Here is a 17622-nt window from a genome sequence, read left to right as displayed (position 1 = left end):
TTCCTAATAAGGTGCCATTTTCTTATGAGATTTGTTGGTGAAAAATCCCTATTTTTATAGCAGAATATGCACTTTTGTATGTGATATGTTCATTTTTATATTAATTAAACATTCTTAATATTTTAAATATTCGTAAATATTCTTTGGATTACTTACTGCAGAAGTATCCCAGAATCTAATTGCTTCAAAATGGCCATCAAATAAAAGCACGTTTTCTTGGTGATCATTCATTTTTAGTAGTTGATTGAATGTGGCCATTTGTCCTAAAGCAATTTTAAAGGATATCTTTAAAGTTTTGTTGTGCATTTTACTGTAGAGCCAACAGAAGTTGGGGATAAAGGTAACTCTGTGTCAGCAAATCTTGGCGACAACACAACAAATGCTTCTTCAGAAGAGACTAGTCCCTCTGAAGGGAGGAGTCCCGTGGGGTGTCTCTCAGAAACCCATGATAGCAGCAACATGGCAGAGAAGAAGGTGGCATCTGAGCTCCCCCAGGATGTGCCAGGTACAGAGGGCAGTGTATCAATGCCTCTGTAATGGGGGGAATCGTTCCCTTTTGTAGTAAAAGCTGAATGTCACCTGAAATTTTAAAGTATGTGTTCATTCATGCTGCTTGCTTACATTAAGTGCCATCCCTGATTGCTAAATTGTCACCTAACATTTGGAGTTTGACACGTGTTCTTGCAGTTAGTGCTTGAAACTCATCATAATCTTCATGCTTTTTTAAGTTCATTTAGCTGGTTTTGACTAATAGACTTATTTGTATATTTTATCATCAGATCATAGTGGCAGATATTTTGGTTTTAAGTACTTACATACTAATGGCTCCGTGTTGAATGATTTGACCATTCCAATTCTGTATGTACTAACAAATTAATTTATGTTTGCATGTGCTTGTGTAGTTTTTTAAACATTTCAACCATAATGTTATAATAGAAAACCATTGTCACAAAACATTTTTTGCAAGATAAATTTTGACATTGAAAATGTTAAGTTAATCAATAGTCCATATTTTAAGCTTTTTAAAATTAAAATTATACTTGAAGTAAGTTATATCACACGCAAAGAATGTCATTATGCCTTTCCTTGGACCTTTTTTTAATGAAAAATAATTTTTATTATAAGAGCTATATGTATTTTTTAAAAAGCAAACTAGAAAATTTTGGTGAGCAAAACAAAATAAACACTGGTAATCCCACCACAAATTAAGAATCATAGCTAATACCTTGCTGGAAGTCCTTAATGATTTTTTCTATATATTATAAGAATATCATGTATTTTCCAACTTGTGGTACTGTCATTGCTCTTGGGGGTAGGATTCTGATGTGTTGGGAAGAATGACAGCATTAGTTAACAGTTGGAAGGCTTGATTCTAGATCCACTTCTGCCATTAAGTTAATGTCATATTTAATCTCGCAAGGCCTCAATGTCCCTGTTTTGTAATTTGAAGGATTTTGATGATTAACAGTTCTTGTGTGACTGCTTTCAACTGAGTACTTATAAACAGTGAACTGTTGCTGAAAACACCAGTAACATTAAATTAGTAACAAATGTAACATTAGATTACATGCAGAGATGTATGTGTAGGGTCCAAAAGAATCAGAATAATAAGGTCACCATATTTTATCCTAATGAGAGATTGTTGATTAAGATGAAGAAAAGTCTGAAAACTGTGCTAACTGGTGAAATAAAACAAAATTTTGAGCCTAGAAAAGAATAGACTTGGTATCAAGAGCAAGCTAGATTGAAAATAATGTAATTGTCCACTGAGAAGTTGTCTGGGGGATTAGACTTCTCTTTGAGATGTAGGCTATTAAGTCAAATAAGTAGAAATAATAGGAATATTATGAGTAAATATTAACCACTTTAAATTAGAGCTGTTTAGAAAATAGAAGTAATAAATTCCCTTTTATGAGATTCATTTAGTAAATACCTATCAGAGATCATTTCATTTCATGAAGGAATAAGTGATGTTAATACCTACCTGACCTGTCAGAGATGATTTCAGCACAAGTCCTTTATTGAATGGACTGGAGAATCAGAGATCTATAATTCTGTGGTTAGACTCTAAGTCCTGTCCAATTAAAATATTACAGTATTACGACTTAATATCTTTATGAGACAGAATTTGGAAGCAGAGTACTAGGTCCCCAAAATTGTGAAGAGAATTTCATTTTTATTGGAATTATGATTACATCCTTAGTAAATACTTACTAAAATATTCTTTATGCTTTTAGATTGATAGTTATTGTGAACCTTATTCTTACTAGTAGGTTTATATACTGGTTAGTTGTTTGGTTCTTAAACCAAACACAGTAGAATAACAGCTGTGCACAGATTTTAGCAGACATTTGCTTTTACATTATTTATTACCAGTTTATTAATAACTCTCAGACATTTGTTCTTTTGCTGCCAGAATGGTTTAAGGGAGAAACTCTTATCTTGGTATACTTTAAGGGATGCCAGATGAAATACTGTATCTGCAAGAGTTAGGGTAGTACCTGATGTGTTGAATGCTCAGTGAATGCTGGATATGTTGTTATTGCTGTATACAGTCAAAGCTTTGAAAGAGGGAGAAGGCCTAGTGAGTAAAAAATAACAAAGTGGGTGAGTTGAATTACACATTTAAGGTTCAGTAATATTATTTAAGTTTCGTATTTAAACTTAAAAAATTCAGTTGGTTTTTCACGTATAGGTCACAAAAAATCGATTTAGATGAGATCCTGAACAAGAAGTGGGAGCAAATAGCAATTGTCAGTTGCTGTAATTGGAGTTGATTGGGTTCATTAGCAGGATCAGAGTGCCAGAGAGCTGAAGAGGCTATAAATTGAAAACCTGACCATTGGGTAAATCACAGCTCTCTCCTTGACTAGAGTAGAAAATTAAACCAAACCTAAAAACCTGGTAGTCTCATACTTGTTTCCAAAACAATGTGAAACACACCACACCAGTTTTTAAAGAGGAGTTTTGGTACATTTAAAGTAGACATACATTTTAGTAAATCCCTCACTTTAAAATTTACAACACTAGTGGGAATGTATCAGTGACCAAAACAAAGTCAAGGCCCTTGAGGATTCTCCTTTCTAGTGGGCAGTAGATGGGCCTAATGGTAGAGTCCTGATCCTCATGGAAGACCGTAACGTAGTTACATAGAAGACTCTCTGCTTCCTTCTGTTTCTGTCTCTTTCTCCATGCACTCATTTATTCAACAAGTATTTATTGAGTGCCAGGTGCCTGGCAGTGTGCTGGGTGCTTTGTGGTATCCCTGGACCACTCTCTGTGGGCAGTAGATGAGATGTAGTATTACAAGAACTGGAGAGGGGGGTTATTCTGGGTAGATGAGAAACAATAACTGTGATAGAAAGCATCTCATTGGCTTTCTTTCCCCAACCTCCAGAATGTATTCAGATGCCTGATTTAATGACTCAGGCTTACCAATAGAAGACTGTCAGATTGGAAGGTTGTTTTTTATGGAAAAATGTGTTTTGGTAAACTTTTTCATTAAAATATAACATGGTAAAGTACGTAGGTGTTAAGTAAACAGTTTCCTAAAGCATACCTCTATAACCACATCATGTCCCCCCTAGTCACCACTATGCCCATCCCCACAAAAGCATTTACTGTCTTGACTTCTACAAGTCAGTTAGGATTGCCTTTAAAAAAGATCATAAATGGTATCAAACAGTATGTACTTTTTGATGTCCAGTTTTTTTTTTACCTCAACAATATATGAGAGCCATCCAGATATTACTTGTAATAGTAGGACATTCTGTTTTATTGCAGTATGATATTCTATTACAGACATATATAGTGACCAATTACTAATTAATTATAATTACTCATTTTCTGTGTTGATAGGCATTTGAATGGTTTCCCATTTGGGGATCATTGTGAATAATGCTACAGTGAATATTCTTTTACATGTTTTTTATGCTCCTATATGTGCCTTTCTGGAGGTATAAGTCTTAGCTGTGAATTTCCCGGGTCATTCAGGTTGTACATGCTCATCTTAATAGAAATGGGTAGCTTTCTAGAGTGGTTATAGGTTCACACTTCATCAGTGGTCTGTGAGAGTGCTCGCTCCTCTGCATCCTTTCTAACACTTGGTATCATTAGTGTCATTCGGTTTTTTCTCCTTTATTTTAGTCATTCTGATGGCATTTTAGGGATATCTGGTTTGAACTTGTGACTGAGAATGTTGAGCTTGTGTGTGTGTGTGTGTGTGTGTGTGTGTTGTGTATATATGCACATATTTGTTAAATATATGTATACCCAGGCCATTCGGCTACCTTTTTTTGTAAACTACCTGTCAGTTCTTTTGTTTTCTCTTTTGTTTTCTCTTTTTCATTTGTGATTGTTTTCATGACAGAGGGTTAATTCCAGTCCCTCTGCTCCTTCTGGAAGCAGAAGTACTTACATTGATTTTTTATTTTAAGATTTTATTTATTTCTTTTACAGAGAGAGATCACAATTAGGCAGAGAGAGAGGAGGAAGCAGGCTCCCCACTGAGCGAGAGCCCGACGTGGGGCTCGATCCCAGAACTCTGGGATCAGAGGCCTTAACCCACTGAGCCACCCAGGAATCCCCTTACATTGATTTTTTAATTTATTTATTTATTTGTCAGAGAGAGAGAGAGGGAACAAGAGAATGAGCACAAGCAGGGAGAACAGCAGGCAGAGGAAAAAGCAGGCTCCCCGCTGAGCAAGGAGCCTGATGTGGAACTTGATCCCAGCACCCTGGGATCATGACCTGAGCCAAAGGCAGATGTTTAACGACTGAGCCACCAAGTCATCCCTATTTTTTTTTTTTTTAAAGATTTTACTTATTTACTTGACAGACAGAGATCACAAGTAGGCAGAGAGAGCGGGGAAAGCAGGCTTCTTGCTGAGTAGAGAGCCCGATGTGGGGCTCAGTCCCAGGACCCTGAGATCATGACTTGAGCCAGTGGTAGACACTTAATGACTGAGCCACCCAGGTACCCCTAAAATTTTTAATTTTTATCATTGTTTTGGTTGTATTAAAAAAAAATAGAGCTCCTCCAAAAGAGTATCCTAGTTGATACTTACATTTAGATGCAATATTATTTCTCCTCTGCCTCCTTAAGATGGATGCTTTGATAATTTTTAGTTTTTATTTATTTTTTCTAGTCTGTCAAGGTTGTGATTTTCCCTTTATGTACTGCCATAGCTGCATCCTGCAAACTGATATATTGTCTTTGTCATTCAGTTTAAAATGTTTTCTGATTATGAGATCGTTTTCTTTTTAACCCATTCTGGTTATCTTTTTTTTTTTGCTATTGATTTTTAGCTTAACCTACTGCAGTCAGAGTAATTGTTGAGGTTTTATGGTTCAGTATGTGGTTAATATTGATAAATGTCTTAATTATCAATATGTATTTTTAGTTGTTGGGTACAATATTGGGCAGTCAGATCAAGGTTTTGAATTCTGTTGTTCAAATCTCTATCCTTGCTATTTTTTTTCTCTTTCTTCTTTTTCTGTAAGATACTTTAAAATTAGTTTACTGTGGAGTTGCCTTTTTCTCTTAATTTTTTTTTTCAGTTTTTGCATTATATACTTTGAGACTAATTAGGTGCACATAGTCTTTATATTTCTTGTTGAATTAACTTTATTATTGCAAAATATCATTTATCTTTATTTTTTTGTAAGATTTATTTATTGATTTTAGAGAGAGAACACACGTGCAAGTGAGGGGAGGGGCAAAGGAAGAGGAATAGAATCTCAAGCAGTCTCCCTGCTGAGTGTGGAGTCTGACGTAGGGTTCCATCTCACAACCCTAAGATTGTGAACTGAGGGGAAATCAGGAGTTGGACACTCAACTGACTGAACCACCTAGGTGTGGTTCAGAGATTCAAAGATAAAATGTCCTTTATCTTTAGTAAAATTTCTAAGCTACAACAGCTTGCTTTTAATTCCATCCCAGGACCCTGGGATCATAACCTGAGCTGAAAGTAGATGCTTTACTGACTGAGCCACCCAGGCACCCCTAGAATTTCCTTAGAAATATATCCAGAATCTTTTTAGAAATACATCTACTTTCAGGGCACCTGGGTGGCTCGTTGGTTTAGTGTCTATCTTCAGCTCGGGTTGTGATCTTGGAGTCCTGGGATCGAGCCCCTGGTTCGGCTCCCTCCTCAGTGGGGAATCAACTTTACCTTCTCTTTCTACCCCTCCCCCCACCCATGCACTCGTCAAATAATTAAATCTTAAAAAAAAGTACATCTACTTTCAGATTTTTTCAGAAGTAAATATATATTGGGGAGCCTGGCTGGCCTAGTGAAAAGTGTTTCTCTTGATCTTGGGGTTGTGGGTTCAAGCCCTGTGTTGGGTGTAGAGATTGTTTAAAAATTTAAAGAAATCTTCAGAAGAAAAGAAGTAAATGTATATTATTTCAAGCTATATTTTGACATAAAGTCTTATTAGAGAGCACTGTCATTTTGTGATACAATAAATGATATTATGTAAGGGAAGAATTATAAATTCATGGTCAAAAAATCTGTGGGAGTGAGAACATGAGAAAAAACATGCAGATGTGATTTCATTTTGGGTATGATCAGTGATCAGAAAGATTTTTATGTGGCAAAGATTGATTAAACTGAAAAGTTGGGCCGTATTTTGGGGAAGGTTAGTAGCCATCACTTAAAAATACTAATCTTTTAACATACCTATTAGATTTTTTTTCCTTGCATCTGTGTTCCAGACATTTCACTTCAGTTCATGAAAATGGTTATGTTGCCAAAAACATCCCCATGTAGCAAGTATGCTCTTTAGTATTACTTCTTTGTAATTAACAAGAGGCTTAGTTTCAGAATTATACTTTTGTCCTGGATTTTAGATTGGAACCTTTTTGTACCAGAATGTCAAGTTTCAAATTTAAAAGTGGAGAAAAGGATACATGACTTGCTAGCATCTTAAAGTCAAATCCACTCTTGAGAGTTTGTATTCAGACAATGCAGACAGCATTTGTTTTAAGTTGATGCCTGCAGATTTAATGCCTGGGATTAAAGAATATATCAGCAGTAGATGAAACTAGCTTCATTTCCATATAATTGTTTTGAAAATGTTTCCATGGACATTCTGAAACTCTAACTGCTATAAAGTTAAACTAAAGGAACATACTGATTTAAACTATTAACTTTTGGGGATAATGACATCTTGAAAGATAGGCACTTTGCTTTAGTTTTGAATTTTACTACAAGGGAAATTCGGTGGGCGTGCCTGGGTGGCTCAGTCAGTTAAGCATCTGCCTTCAGCCCAGATCGTGATCCCGGGGTGCTGGGATCAAGGCCTGCATTGGGCGCTCTGCTCTGTGGGGAGCCTGCTCCTCTTTCTCCCTCTGCCCCTCCAGCTTGTGCTCACTCACTCTTTCAAATGAATGAATAAAATCCTTTTTTTTTTTAAAAAGGGAAATTCATTTGATAGGAGACTGTTGGTAATAGATGCTAAACCAGTGTATTAGCCTCACTGAGTTGATCCGTAAGCTTTTGAGCTTTTGCAGTTAAATAATCTTTTCTTTCTTATCCTTTTTAGTAGGTTTGGTTTTAGTTTCTAGATTAGCTATTTTACCTCAATTTTTTCCTTTAAAAAAATTCCCCTTTTAACCAGATAGAAAAATTACTTTTTTCTTTGTAGTTTTTTTGCTTAGAATTTTGTTTTTTAGGTTTTGGTGTTACTGTTTAGAAGTTGAAGATCAAGATCTACATGTAATTCTGGTTTGAGGGATAACCATAAAACTTACCCTATAATTGATTCATTGACAGTGTTTGTCATGTCTAATGAAAATAGTATTGTAAATGCCAAAACCCATAATATTTGCCATATGGCTAGAAATTCAGACTTTAAAATGTACCTCTTGGTAGGTGATACCTTCTTGGTGGTATTTTGAAGCAACTGCTTCAGATTTCCTTAATCTATAGCCAAATGAAGTAAAGAAGTGAAGAGTTGTAGAACAGTTATTTAAAGGTAGCTTTTTTGTTTGTTTGTTTTGTTTATTTATTTATAGTAATTTCTATACCCAATGTGGGGCTCAATCCCATGGCCACAAGAACAGGAGTCACATGGTCTTCTGACTGAGCCAGCCAGGCTCCCCTAGAACAATTATTTAAAACAACAACAACAGCTGGGGTGTCTGGGTGGTTCTGTAGGTTAAGCATTTGACTTTGGATCTCAGCTCAGGTTTTTATCTCAAGTTCATGAGTTCGAGCTGTGCCTTGTGCTCCACACTGGGCGTGGAGCCTACTTTAGGAAAAAAGCAAAAACCAACAGCCAAAATCAGTATTCTAAACCGAAGTGGAGGAAACGCTGTTTTCCACTTAAGACAGATTAACTTTGGTTGAAGTAACAAAAAAAGCTATGTTTTATGAATTTCTGGTAGTCTTTAGTTTATTATTGCCTTTAGAGTTTAAATGGATACAATCTGAATTCGATTTGCTTTCAGTGGGTTATTGGCTTTTTTAGATGAGAATACCTGGTAAGGGATTGAATGAAGTACCATTATCTCCCCAATAGCAGAAAACACTTTCTCTAAAGTATTTTAAGATGTGTATAGTCATAATCTCTTTAAGTTCCTATCCCAGAATTTTCTTAGTTTACCATACTTGGAGTATATTATATGCTAAAAAAGTTTTGGTGGGCCGGTCTAGAATTTTTCTTATTCTGTGGGACAGTACACTCTGAGGTCATGAGGGGATATCTTCATATATTATTTTGTATATATTATCTTTATATATATATATTTATGTATATTATATATATTGAGAAGATGATATTTAGACCGACCATTATACATTAGGACTACTACACTTCACAAATACAGATCTTACATCTGTGAAAAGAATGGTTAGAGAAGAATTTGATATTATTTGTGAGAGACTTCTTTTGTTCAGATTTTTCTGAGTTGATTTTATTACTGGTTTATAGCTGTCAGATGTTAAATTTGGCATTTTGAAATCCTTCATAAAAAATTTTTATACTAGAGACATTTTCAAACATACATAAAAGTTAAGAGAATAGTATAGTGACCACACCCACATTACTGTATATCTAATACATAAAAAAGAATTATCAAGATTTGTCTTGTTTGCTTCACCCATTTTTTTTTAACTCGTTTTTCTTTTTTTGGCTCAAAAAATATTTTCTTCTTTGATTCTAGGTGTACATTGTCAGGTAAATCACAGTCCTTAGTTAATAGTACTCATCATTGGTCATTGCATAGTATCCCTTAATTTATTCATTCAGGTCTTAAATTACTTAATAATGAAACTAAACACCTAGGAACTTGTCACCCAGACAAAAAGCTAAGTAAGTCCTGCTTTGATACTAACCTGCATCTTTAATCACCTCCCCAAGTTCATCCCCTGCCTCCTTCTCCCCTACCTGAAGTAGTTGTCACTCTGAATCCTGTGTTCACTAACATCTTCTTTTGTTTTTATAAGGGAAACACAGTAGAATCAAGACTGTTGATATTGGAGGTCAAAGTGATATAAAATTCACTTGCTTTTGCTTCATTGAGTTGATTTACATAATTTTCTAAAAACTACGTATTTCTCTTTTTAGTTTTAAACTTTATTACGCGTGTATAGTGTTAAATATTTATTTTTCAGTGTATTGTGTTACATGTGACTTTTTGAAACTTCAGTTTCTCACTTTATATTATAGTAATAATATAATATTGTATGTTGCTAATTGCATTGTAATATTCCTCTATGCAACTATACCACGGGTTTTTGTTTTTGTTTTCCCTTTCTCGTTAATATGATTTTGGATTCTTTTCCTACTGCAGTATTTTAAAGCAAATCCCAGACATCAGGTTATATCAATCTTACATACATCTCTAAACAATATGAAAAATATGAACATTTTCTTACATAATTACATTGTCATTTTAATAAAATTAATAGCAATTCCTTAATATCATCTACTGTTCTGTTATTTAAAATTTGCTCTCTTTAAAAAATTTTTTTTTTTACATTTGTTGTATTTGTAGTAACTCCAGATAAGATTCCCATATGACATGACAGTTGATTTTATATCTCTTGAGTCTCTTTGTCTAGGGTATTCTCACCTTCTCCGATATTTTCCCTCTGTACACTGTTGACTTGTTGAGAATCATAGTGTATCTTGCTATGGGATATCCTACATTTGGGATTTGTCTTTTCCCTTCCTCTTAGTGTTCTTCAGTTTATTCTGAAATCTTGATTAAAATCATTTTTAACTATTTTTGGCAAGAATATTCCATAACTTTGTGCTGGGTACTTCATATTATAAAGCATCAATAGGCTCGTGATGTCTTTTTATGGTCTGCCTTTATAAATGCTGAAGTTGATCAGTGAGGTCAGGTAGTGACATTGTAAAGTTTTCTGTTAACCTCTCATTCATTGATGATCATTTCAGGATCAGTTACTTATTTGGAGAGTATAATGTGGTGGTTTTTAATTCTTTTTTCTGAATTTGTTTAACTGGAATTCTGTGAAGAATTTTCCCTTGTTAGCTGAGACTGTTTGAATACTTGAAATCTAGTTAGAGCAGGAATAAATGCTGAAATATTTTTCAGAATCAGTAGTTGGTGTCCAGTTACTTTCAGTGTTGATTCATGAGTTAGGGACTTCTGTACAGGAGCGTGGCTTTCTCATTTTAAATATCCGTTTGAACTCATGGGTCTTTATGTATTCAATTTGTTTCAGTCTGTGGTAGTTATTCATTTTGCTTATATTGACCAGCACAAGCCCCTTCATGTTGGCTTTTGAGTCCTATTTCCTTGACCCTGTTAGATAGCTTCCCTGCTTTTTGACAAAGTAAGATGTATGAGGCATATCTTACATATTTCCTACCCCAGACGGAGAATCAGTCATTCCTCCAAGAAGTCCTGGTTCTTTTTTAGTAGGGAACGATATTTAGAGACCACAATCTGGGCTGAGGTATTTACTGCCCTCAGGCTGTCTTTGCCTTTAGGCTTTTTTGATAGGTGGTATTAGGAAATACATATTTTTGAAAAGAAAAAGATCATCTGTTCATATTGGCATTTCAGATTCAGATTGAGGATTGTATATTTGGGTGTTCTGTTTTTTCTTGTTCTCTTTTTTCCCCCCTTGGTTTTAAACTTGTATCTCTTCCCTGACACTGAAAACTTTAGTCCCTAGCAGAGGAGTAACTTAATTACACATTTGCTTTGTCCTGATACAGATGTTAATAATAATATATCATTAATATATATCTTAAGGTCTTGGTGTACATTAATAAGAAATAATCTTATATATTATAGTAATTTTGTAATACCAATATTATGCTGACAGTAAGACTACTGAATAGCATTTGAAATGATTTTTATCGTTCTTTATTCATCCTTATGCCATATTTCTAGTAAGGACATACAGTCACAATACTGTGTTCCAAAGTCACTTAAATTAATTTTTTTCTCTGTGGGTTATGCCAACAACTTGATGTACAAATAGGTTAATTTGTTTCAGTTTTTAGGGATTACATTTCTAATTTTAATTTTTAGAAAAATGAAAAACATCTACATGATTCCAAAATCACACTGTGACTGTATACAGAGAGTTTTCATATCCATCCTTTCCCTCTAGGTGATCATTTCCTTGCCTTCCCTCATAGGTAGCCTCATTTGTTAACTGTTGCTTATTTTTCCGGTGTTTTAAAATTTTTGTTAATAAAATCAAAATCTGCCTATAAAGTTATATTTCTGTCCCCTTCTTACACAGAAGCTAGGATACTGTAACTGCTTCTGCGCTTGTTACATTTAATCTTTCATGTGTGGATCTAGTGATCTCCCCAGTCCTTGTTAGGGTGCATCATATCTCATTGTGTATATCACCTTTTATTCAGTGAGTGCCCCCATTGATGGACGTTTTGTGTAGGTTTTTTGCCATTAAAAATAATTCTGCGGTGAATAGCTCTGTAAATAAAACATTTAGTATTTTCAACAGTGTATTTTAGGATAGATTTTAGGACATGGGATTAGTAGGTTTGGGAGTGCATGTGTGGATATATTGTCAGTTCCTTTTTATCCACTTTGCCCCATTTTTCACTCCTGCTGTATTGTGTGGGAGTGCCTATTAACAAATTGCCTCTTTACCTGAGTGTATTGTGAGTCTTGGATTTTTGCCAACCACATAGCTGGGAAGCTCCATATAGTTCTACTTTGCATTTCTTTCAGTTTGAATTAATGAGCATTTTCCCAAATCTTTAAAGACCATTTTCATTTCTTTGTGACTTCTTGCAGATTTTTTTATTTTTCTATCAGGTTATTGAGACTTTTTTTCCTTAAAAAATAATAGGAGCTCATTATACATTAGGGATAGCCTTTGTGATATACCGCCAACCACTTTTTAACTTAGGTGATTTAAAGAACATCTTAGTGACAAAATGAAATTCAGAAGGAAGGAGGCCCTTAATTTCTGAACTACCATGGACAAGCGTAGGCTTTCAGTTAATGATCGTGTTCATTTTTATATACTTTCAGGGATATACTTAGCTATCACTAAGTATTCTTAGTGATTACTTAGTTATTGCTCAGTTTTCTTAATGATAAATAACTATTAAATTGTTCTTAAAATTTACAATGACTTCAGCATTACCTTCTAGTTAATTTGGGAGCACAGATTCAAGTAGAAAATCTTAGAGATAAATAATCCAGTTGAATGCTATTTCTGATACTGTTTGACTCCTTTTTTAAGGGAGAGTATAAATTTCAGATTTTGAGGGATTGTCTCAAAACCACTGCTACGTTTTGTGGGATAATTATATCACTTTATTATTCTTCTTCAGCTCTGGGGTTTCTGAAAGATTGTCTGCCTTGTGTAGAGACTAAGATGGTAAGAGTCTGAGTTGGTAGACCGAGAGACTTCAAAAATAACTCACAGGGTGTTGCTTATAGATCTCAGACACTGTGTTCTTCATACATCAGCAGCTTTTCTTTTTAAATTCTAGCTCTGTAATGCAGTCCTCAAACAGTTAAATATCTTCTGACAAAGTAGTTATTTTTCATGTGATTTCTAATCTAAAAATCAGATATTCTATTTTTCTAGAAGAACCTAACAAGACATGTGACAGCAGTAACACTAGTGCTACCACTACCTCCATCCAGCCTAATCTGGAAAACAGTAACAGCAGCAGTGAACTAAATTCTTCCCAGAGTGAATCTGCTAAGGCAGCTGATGAGCCTGAAAATGGAGAAAGAGAGTCTCATACACCTGTCTCTATTCAAGAAGAGATAGGTAAGAATACACTTCATCCATTACAGCGAACTTTTTAAATTTTTGATTTTTAATTTTTTAAATAAAAGTTTGATGGGGTGGGAAGACTTAGATTTTCTTTTCCTTTTTTTTTCTTTTTTTTGAACACAAGTAGCACTTGTCATTGTTTTTATTTTAAAAAATGCAAATGCACAGGAAGAAAATCTTTTTAGTACCCCCTCCCCAAAGGTAACCACTGTCAACAATTTGGTGTGTAACATTTTCTGTCTTTCTCCATGTGGTTACATTAATGTATGTATGTTTACCAAAAGGTTTTTTTTTTTTCTATTTTTTTTTAACATAAATGGAATCATTCTGCATGCATTGTTCTGCATCTTGCTTTTTTTCCACTCAGTAATGTATGTAGGGAATCTTCTCATGATATAAATTGAATTCATTCTTTTTTTTTTTTTTAAACTGCTGCATGGTATTCCACAGTATAGATGAACATTAATTCATTACCATTTCTCTGTTAGTGTACATACAGGCTGTTAACAGGTTTTATAGTGGTGCCTTTTTTTTTTCTTTCTTTCTTTTTTTTTTTAAAAACATCCTCAGCATATAACTCTGTGTACTTATGCAAGTATTTCTTATGCAAGTATTTCTGGCACTGTAGGAACAGTAAGTGGAATTGCTGGGTCAAATGGTAGGTACATTTTTAAAATCGCAATGACTGCTGCTTAGTTTTACATTAAAAAGGATTTATACCAATAATTTACATACCTATTTTTTCATACTCTCACCTAAATTCAACATCAGTCTCTTTTTTGCTAATGATGAAAAGTATTTCATTTAAAAATTTGCATATCTCTGCTTACTAATGTGGTTTAGTTTCTCTTTATGTGTTTGTTGAACTTTCACTGAATTGCTTATTCATATCTTTTGCTCATTTTTTCCTGTTGCGTTTTGATAGTTTTTCTTGATGAGTCTTAGGAATGCTTTATGTATTATGGCTGTTATCTTTTGCTTTTATGTATATACTTATACAGTCATTGCTTGTTTTAACTCTTCCTGTTACCTTGTTATACAGAAATTTTTATATTTTTATATAGTTAAATTTATTAATCTTTTTAGGGTTTGTCTGGATTTTGTGTCTTACTTAGATCCTATCCCAAGCATATACATATGTTTTACAGTAATTTCACATAATACTGTATAACTTTGTTTTTAATTTGCTGTATAATTTTGTGTATGGTAGGAGATGGAGATCTGTTTTAATTAGAACTTGTTTTCAGTTGCAAGTTACCAAACCAGCTTAAACTAGCTTAAGTGAAAAGGGGAATTAACTAGCTCATATAACTGGGAAGCCCAGATCATCATGAGGCATAACTGGACCCCCAGGTATCAAAGCTTTTCTGTCTTCCTCTCTTTCTCTCCACCTTTTGATGTGCATATGTTTGTGTGTTAACTTCATTCTCTCCTAATACAGACAGGCTTTTTCCAAGTGGCAGGGAAGATGGCATCAGCGGTTTGTATTCCTATCTTTCCAAGGTCTGTGACCCAAAGGCAAAGCCCCTACTCCTGCTTCAAATCAAAAGTCCTTGAGGAAGGAATTTGAGTGGCCTATCTTGGACATATTGTTCCTACCCCTGTGGCCAGGGCAGGCAAGGTATTATAATTGATGGCTCCAGCAAAAGTTTATGATTGAAGTGGGTAGGAATGGTTTTCCAAAGAGAGAGGAATGCTGTGGAGATAGGAGACAAACACCCCCCCAGTTACACCGTTTGGTAGCTCAGCACAAACATATTTACCCAAATTCAAAAATTTTTCTGCCTAACACAGTGCAAAGATCTCACCTACAACTGGAGTTTTTTTTTTTTTTTTTTTTTTTTTTTTTTTTTTCAAAAACTTCCCAAAATTACCTCTGATATTTATAACTTTAGAATTTCTGTGTGTTGTGTATTATTTCTGATTAGGTCTGGATATAGCTTCTCTCAATCTCACAGTCTATGAGCCAAATTATGAATTTAACTGCCTGTCACCCTTGTTATCTTGATAGTGGAGGGTGTTTTTTGATACGTCTGGCTGCCCTTGTTTTTTTGGGAGGATGGCTGTGGGTGAAATGTGAGAAGTATATGGGAAGATCCCCCTTCTGGAGGCCATTCTGCTTTAGCAGCTTAGTTCCTGCTGTCTGTTGTCAGGGACGGGTTGCTGGGGATCTGGCTGTAGGTCTCCTTCATAGATTGCCTGCGTGCCCAGCCTAATCCCTAATACCCAGAAACTCTGCTTAGGGTCTCTGGGGGTAAAGCCCCTCTACTTGTTCTCTTGGTCTGCTTTGCAGACCCAGTTTCCTAGCCTTCAGGTGAATAAAGTCCTGCTTAAGCAGAATTCTGCCTCCTGCCATCCTTAAACAGTGAGCTGTAGGGGCTGGAGTAAAGCAGCTCTGTACTCTGCCTCCAGACTGCATGGCAGCAATTCACTCCTTTATAATAGGAGGAATGTGGCCTTTGGGCAGGGGGTGTTAGATAAGCCTTGTTCCCTTTCGGGCCCTTTTAGGTCTTACCTCTAAGGATGAATTTTCTGTTTTTCCCTTATTTTACTAAACTTAGCAAGTGTCAAGGAGCCTGAGTGGCTCAGTCAAAAGAGCATGCAACTCTTGATCTCTGGGTCATGAGTTCGAGCCCCACGTTGATGGTAGAGATTATTTAAATAAATAAATAAACTTAAAAATAAAACACCTTAGCAAGTGTCAAAGGATTGACTCCCAACTGTACTGGATGATTGGTTCTAAATTGAAGGGCTTTTAAACTGTGCCTTCCCTTTCTGCTTTTACAAAGTCCAGCTTAGGTCAGATGCTGTCCCAAAAGTCTTTGTTGTAGGGCCATATGGATGGTCCAGTGAGGTAGCCACCATAGTTCAGTATCTCGGCGTAAAATTTAAGCATGGGTAGACTCATGGTCTGAGACACAAGAGAAAATTGTCAATAGTCTGATTAATTGCTTTTTTGTCACAAATTGAAGGTTTCTAGCTTTCCAGGTTGGGATGGAAAAACCCCTGATATCCCTTACCTATCTTGATTCAGTCAGTGCTATATTTTGGGGTTAGAAATCTTAAAATGCTATGGATTATTTAGTTTTTTGGTTGTAAGTGACGGAAATCTATCAGACTTCCTTAAAATAAAAAAAGGGAGTTTTATTGGTTCATTTGGGAATTCTAGATTGGGAAGTATCGAGGTAGTGACAGACAGCTTCAGGTGCATTATTAGACCTGGGTGCCAAATGACATTATCACAGGTCTTCCTCTTACACCCATACCCTCCCCTCACCCCCGCTTGCCCCCATGATGAGCTTATTGTCTTGTATTATTAAAAGTTTTTTCCCATGTTGTGGGATAAAAAGTAGACAGCCTCTAATTTATACTCGTTTTGTTCACTAACACAAAAACCAGAAGGGCACCTGGCTGGCTCAGTTGGAAGAGCATCCAACCCTTGGTGTCGGGGTTGTGAGTTCAAGCCTCATGCTGGGTGTAGAGATTACTTAAATAAATAATAAATAAACTTAACTTTAAAAAGAAAAAAACAAGACCCTCTTTCCATCTCCAGATTTTAAAAATTAAGAGTAGGATGCTGAATGGCTTGGCCAGATCTGGGACAGTCCCTGTGGCCAGGCAGTGATGTGCTCTATCTGGCTAAGCTGGATCACGTTGCTCACCCAATATGGTAGGATATCTTGATCTGTAGCCCTCATTGAATCATGATTATAGTGGAGGAAAAGCATCTTCCCAAAGGAAAGAAAGGGTGTTGTTCAGATAAAATTAAGAAATGTTTCCTGAATTGTCTTTTATATTTTTCAAAATAGCCAGTTTCCTCAGTCTAATTTTTTCTCCCTACTCAAAATACCATCTTTATAATATATAATAAATTTTATGTTTGGCCTTTCGTTTGACAGTGACATACTATTCTTCATTTTAAAGAGGTTTAAATTAAACAGAGAAATCTTGTTCAACTGTCTGGCCAGTGGAAATTAGATAGTGATATGACAGTTTTAAGAATGTAGAGAAGATTTCAGCCAAAGTGAGATTCATGGCAAAGCAACAATTGTCCCTCGCTGGTGCAGTTTGTCACTTTAAAAAATTAAGTTGTTATGAAAATGAGAGGTATTTATTATAATTAAAAAACTAATTTAGTTGATTTCACATATATAATTACTTGCATACACAGATAATTCTAGGTTCCTTAGGTGAAAATTCACTTGGCATTTATGTTTATAAGCTTTAAACCATTAGGTATTTAAACAGGTTCAATGTAAATCTTTCTAAAATTAATTATACCCTTTACTTTTTTTTTTTTTTTAAAGATTTTATTTATTTATTTGAAAGAGAGACAGTGAGAGAGAACATGAGTGAGGAGAAGGTC

At 35.1% G+C, this 17622-nt stretch overlaps 1 protein-coding gene across 16 annotated transcripts in view; it reads left to right on the top strand.

Annotated features, from left to right (window-relative positions):
• BPTF (bromodomain PHD finger transcription factor) overlaps positions 1-17622 on the top strand; it is a 158773-nt gene that overhangs the window by 69284 nt on the left and 71867 nt on the right. For 12 of the 16 annotated variants that reach the window (XM_013054515.2, XM_013054516.2, XM_013054518.2 and 9 more), the window contains exons 5-6: positions 317-505; positions 13062-13250. The exons of 2 other annotated variants lie outside the window; for them this stretch is intronic. In XM_013054515.2, coding sequence (XP_012909969.2) covers positions 317-505; positions 13062-13250 — 378 coding nt within the window. The remainder of the gene's footprint in view (positions 1-316; positions 506-13061; positions 13251-17622) is intronic. 2 more of the 16 variants (XM_013054520.2, XM_013054519.2) reach the window with 2 other exon arrangements.

This window comes from Mustela putorius, unplaced genomic scaffold (assembly GCF_011764305.1).
Source record: "Mustela putorius furo isolate JIRA1106 unplaced genomic scaffold, ASM1176430v1.1 tig00000487_pilon_pilon_pilon, whole genome shotgun sequence".
Classification (NCBI taxonomy): Eukaryota; Metazoa; Chordata; class Mammalia; order Carnivora; family Mustelidae; genus Mustela; species Mustela putorius.
The sequence above is the reverse complement of the archived record's forward strand: the minus strand, read 5'-3'. Positions and strand labels throughout refer to the sequence as shown.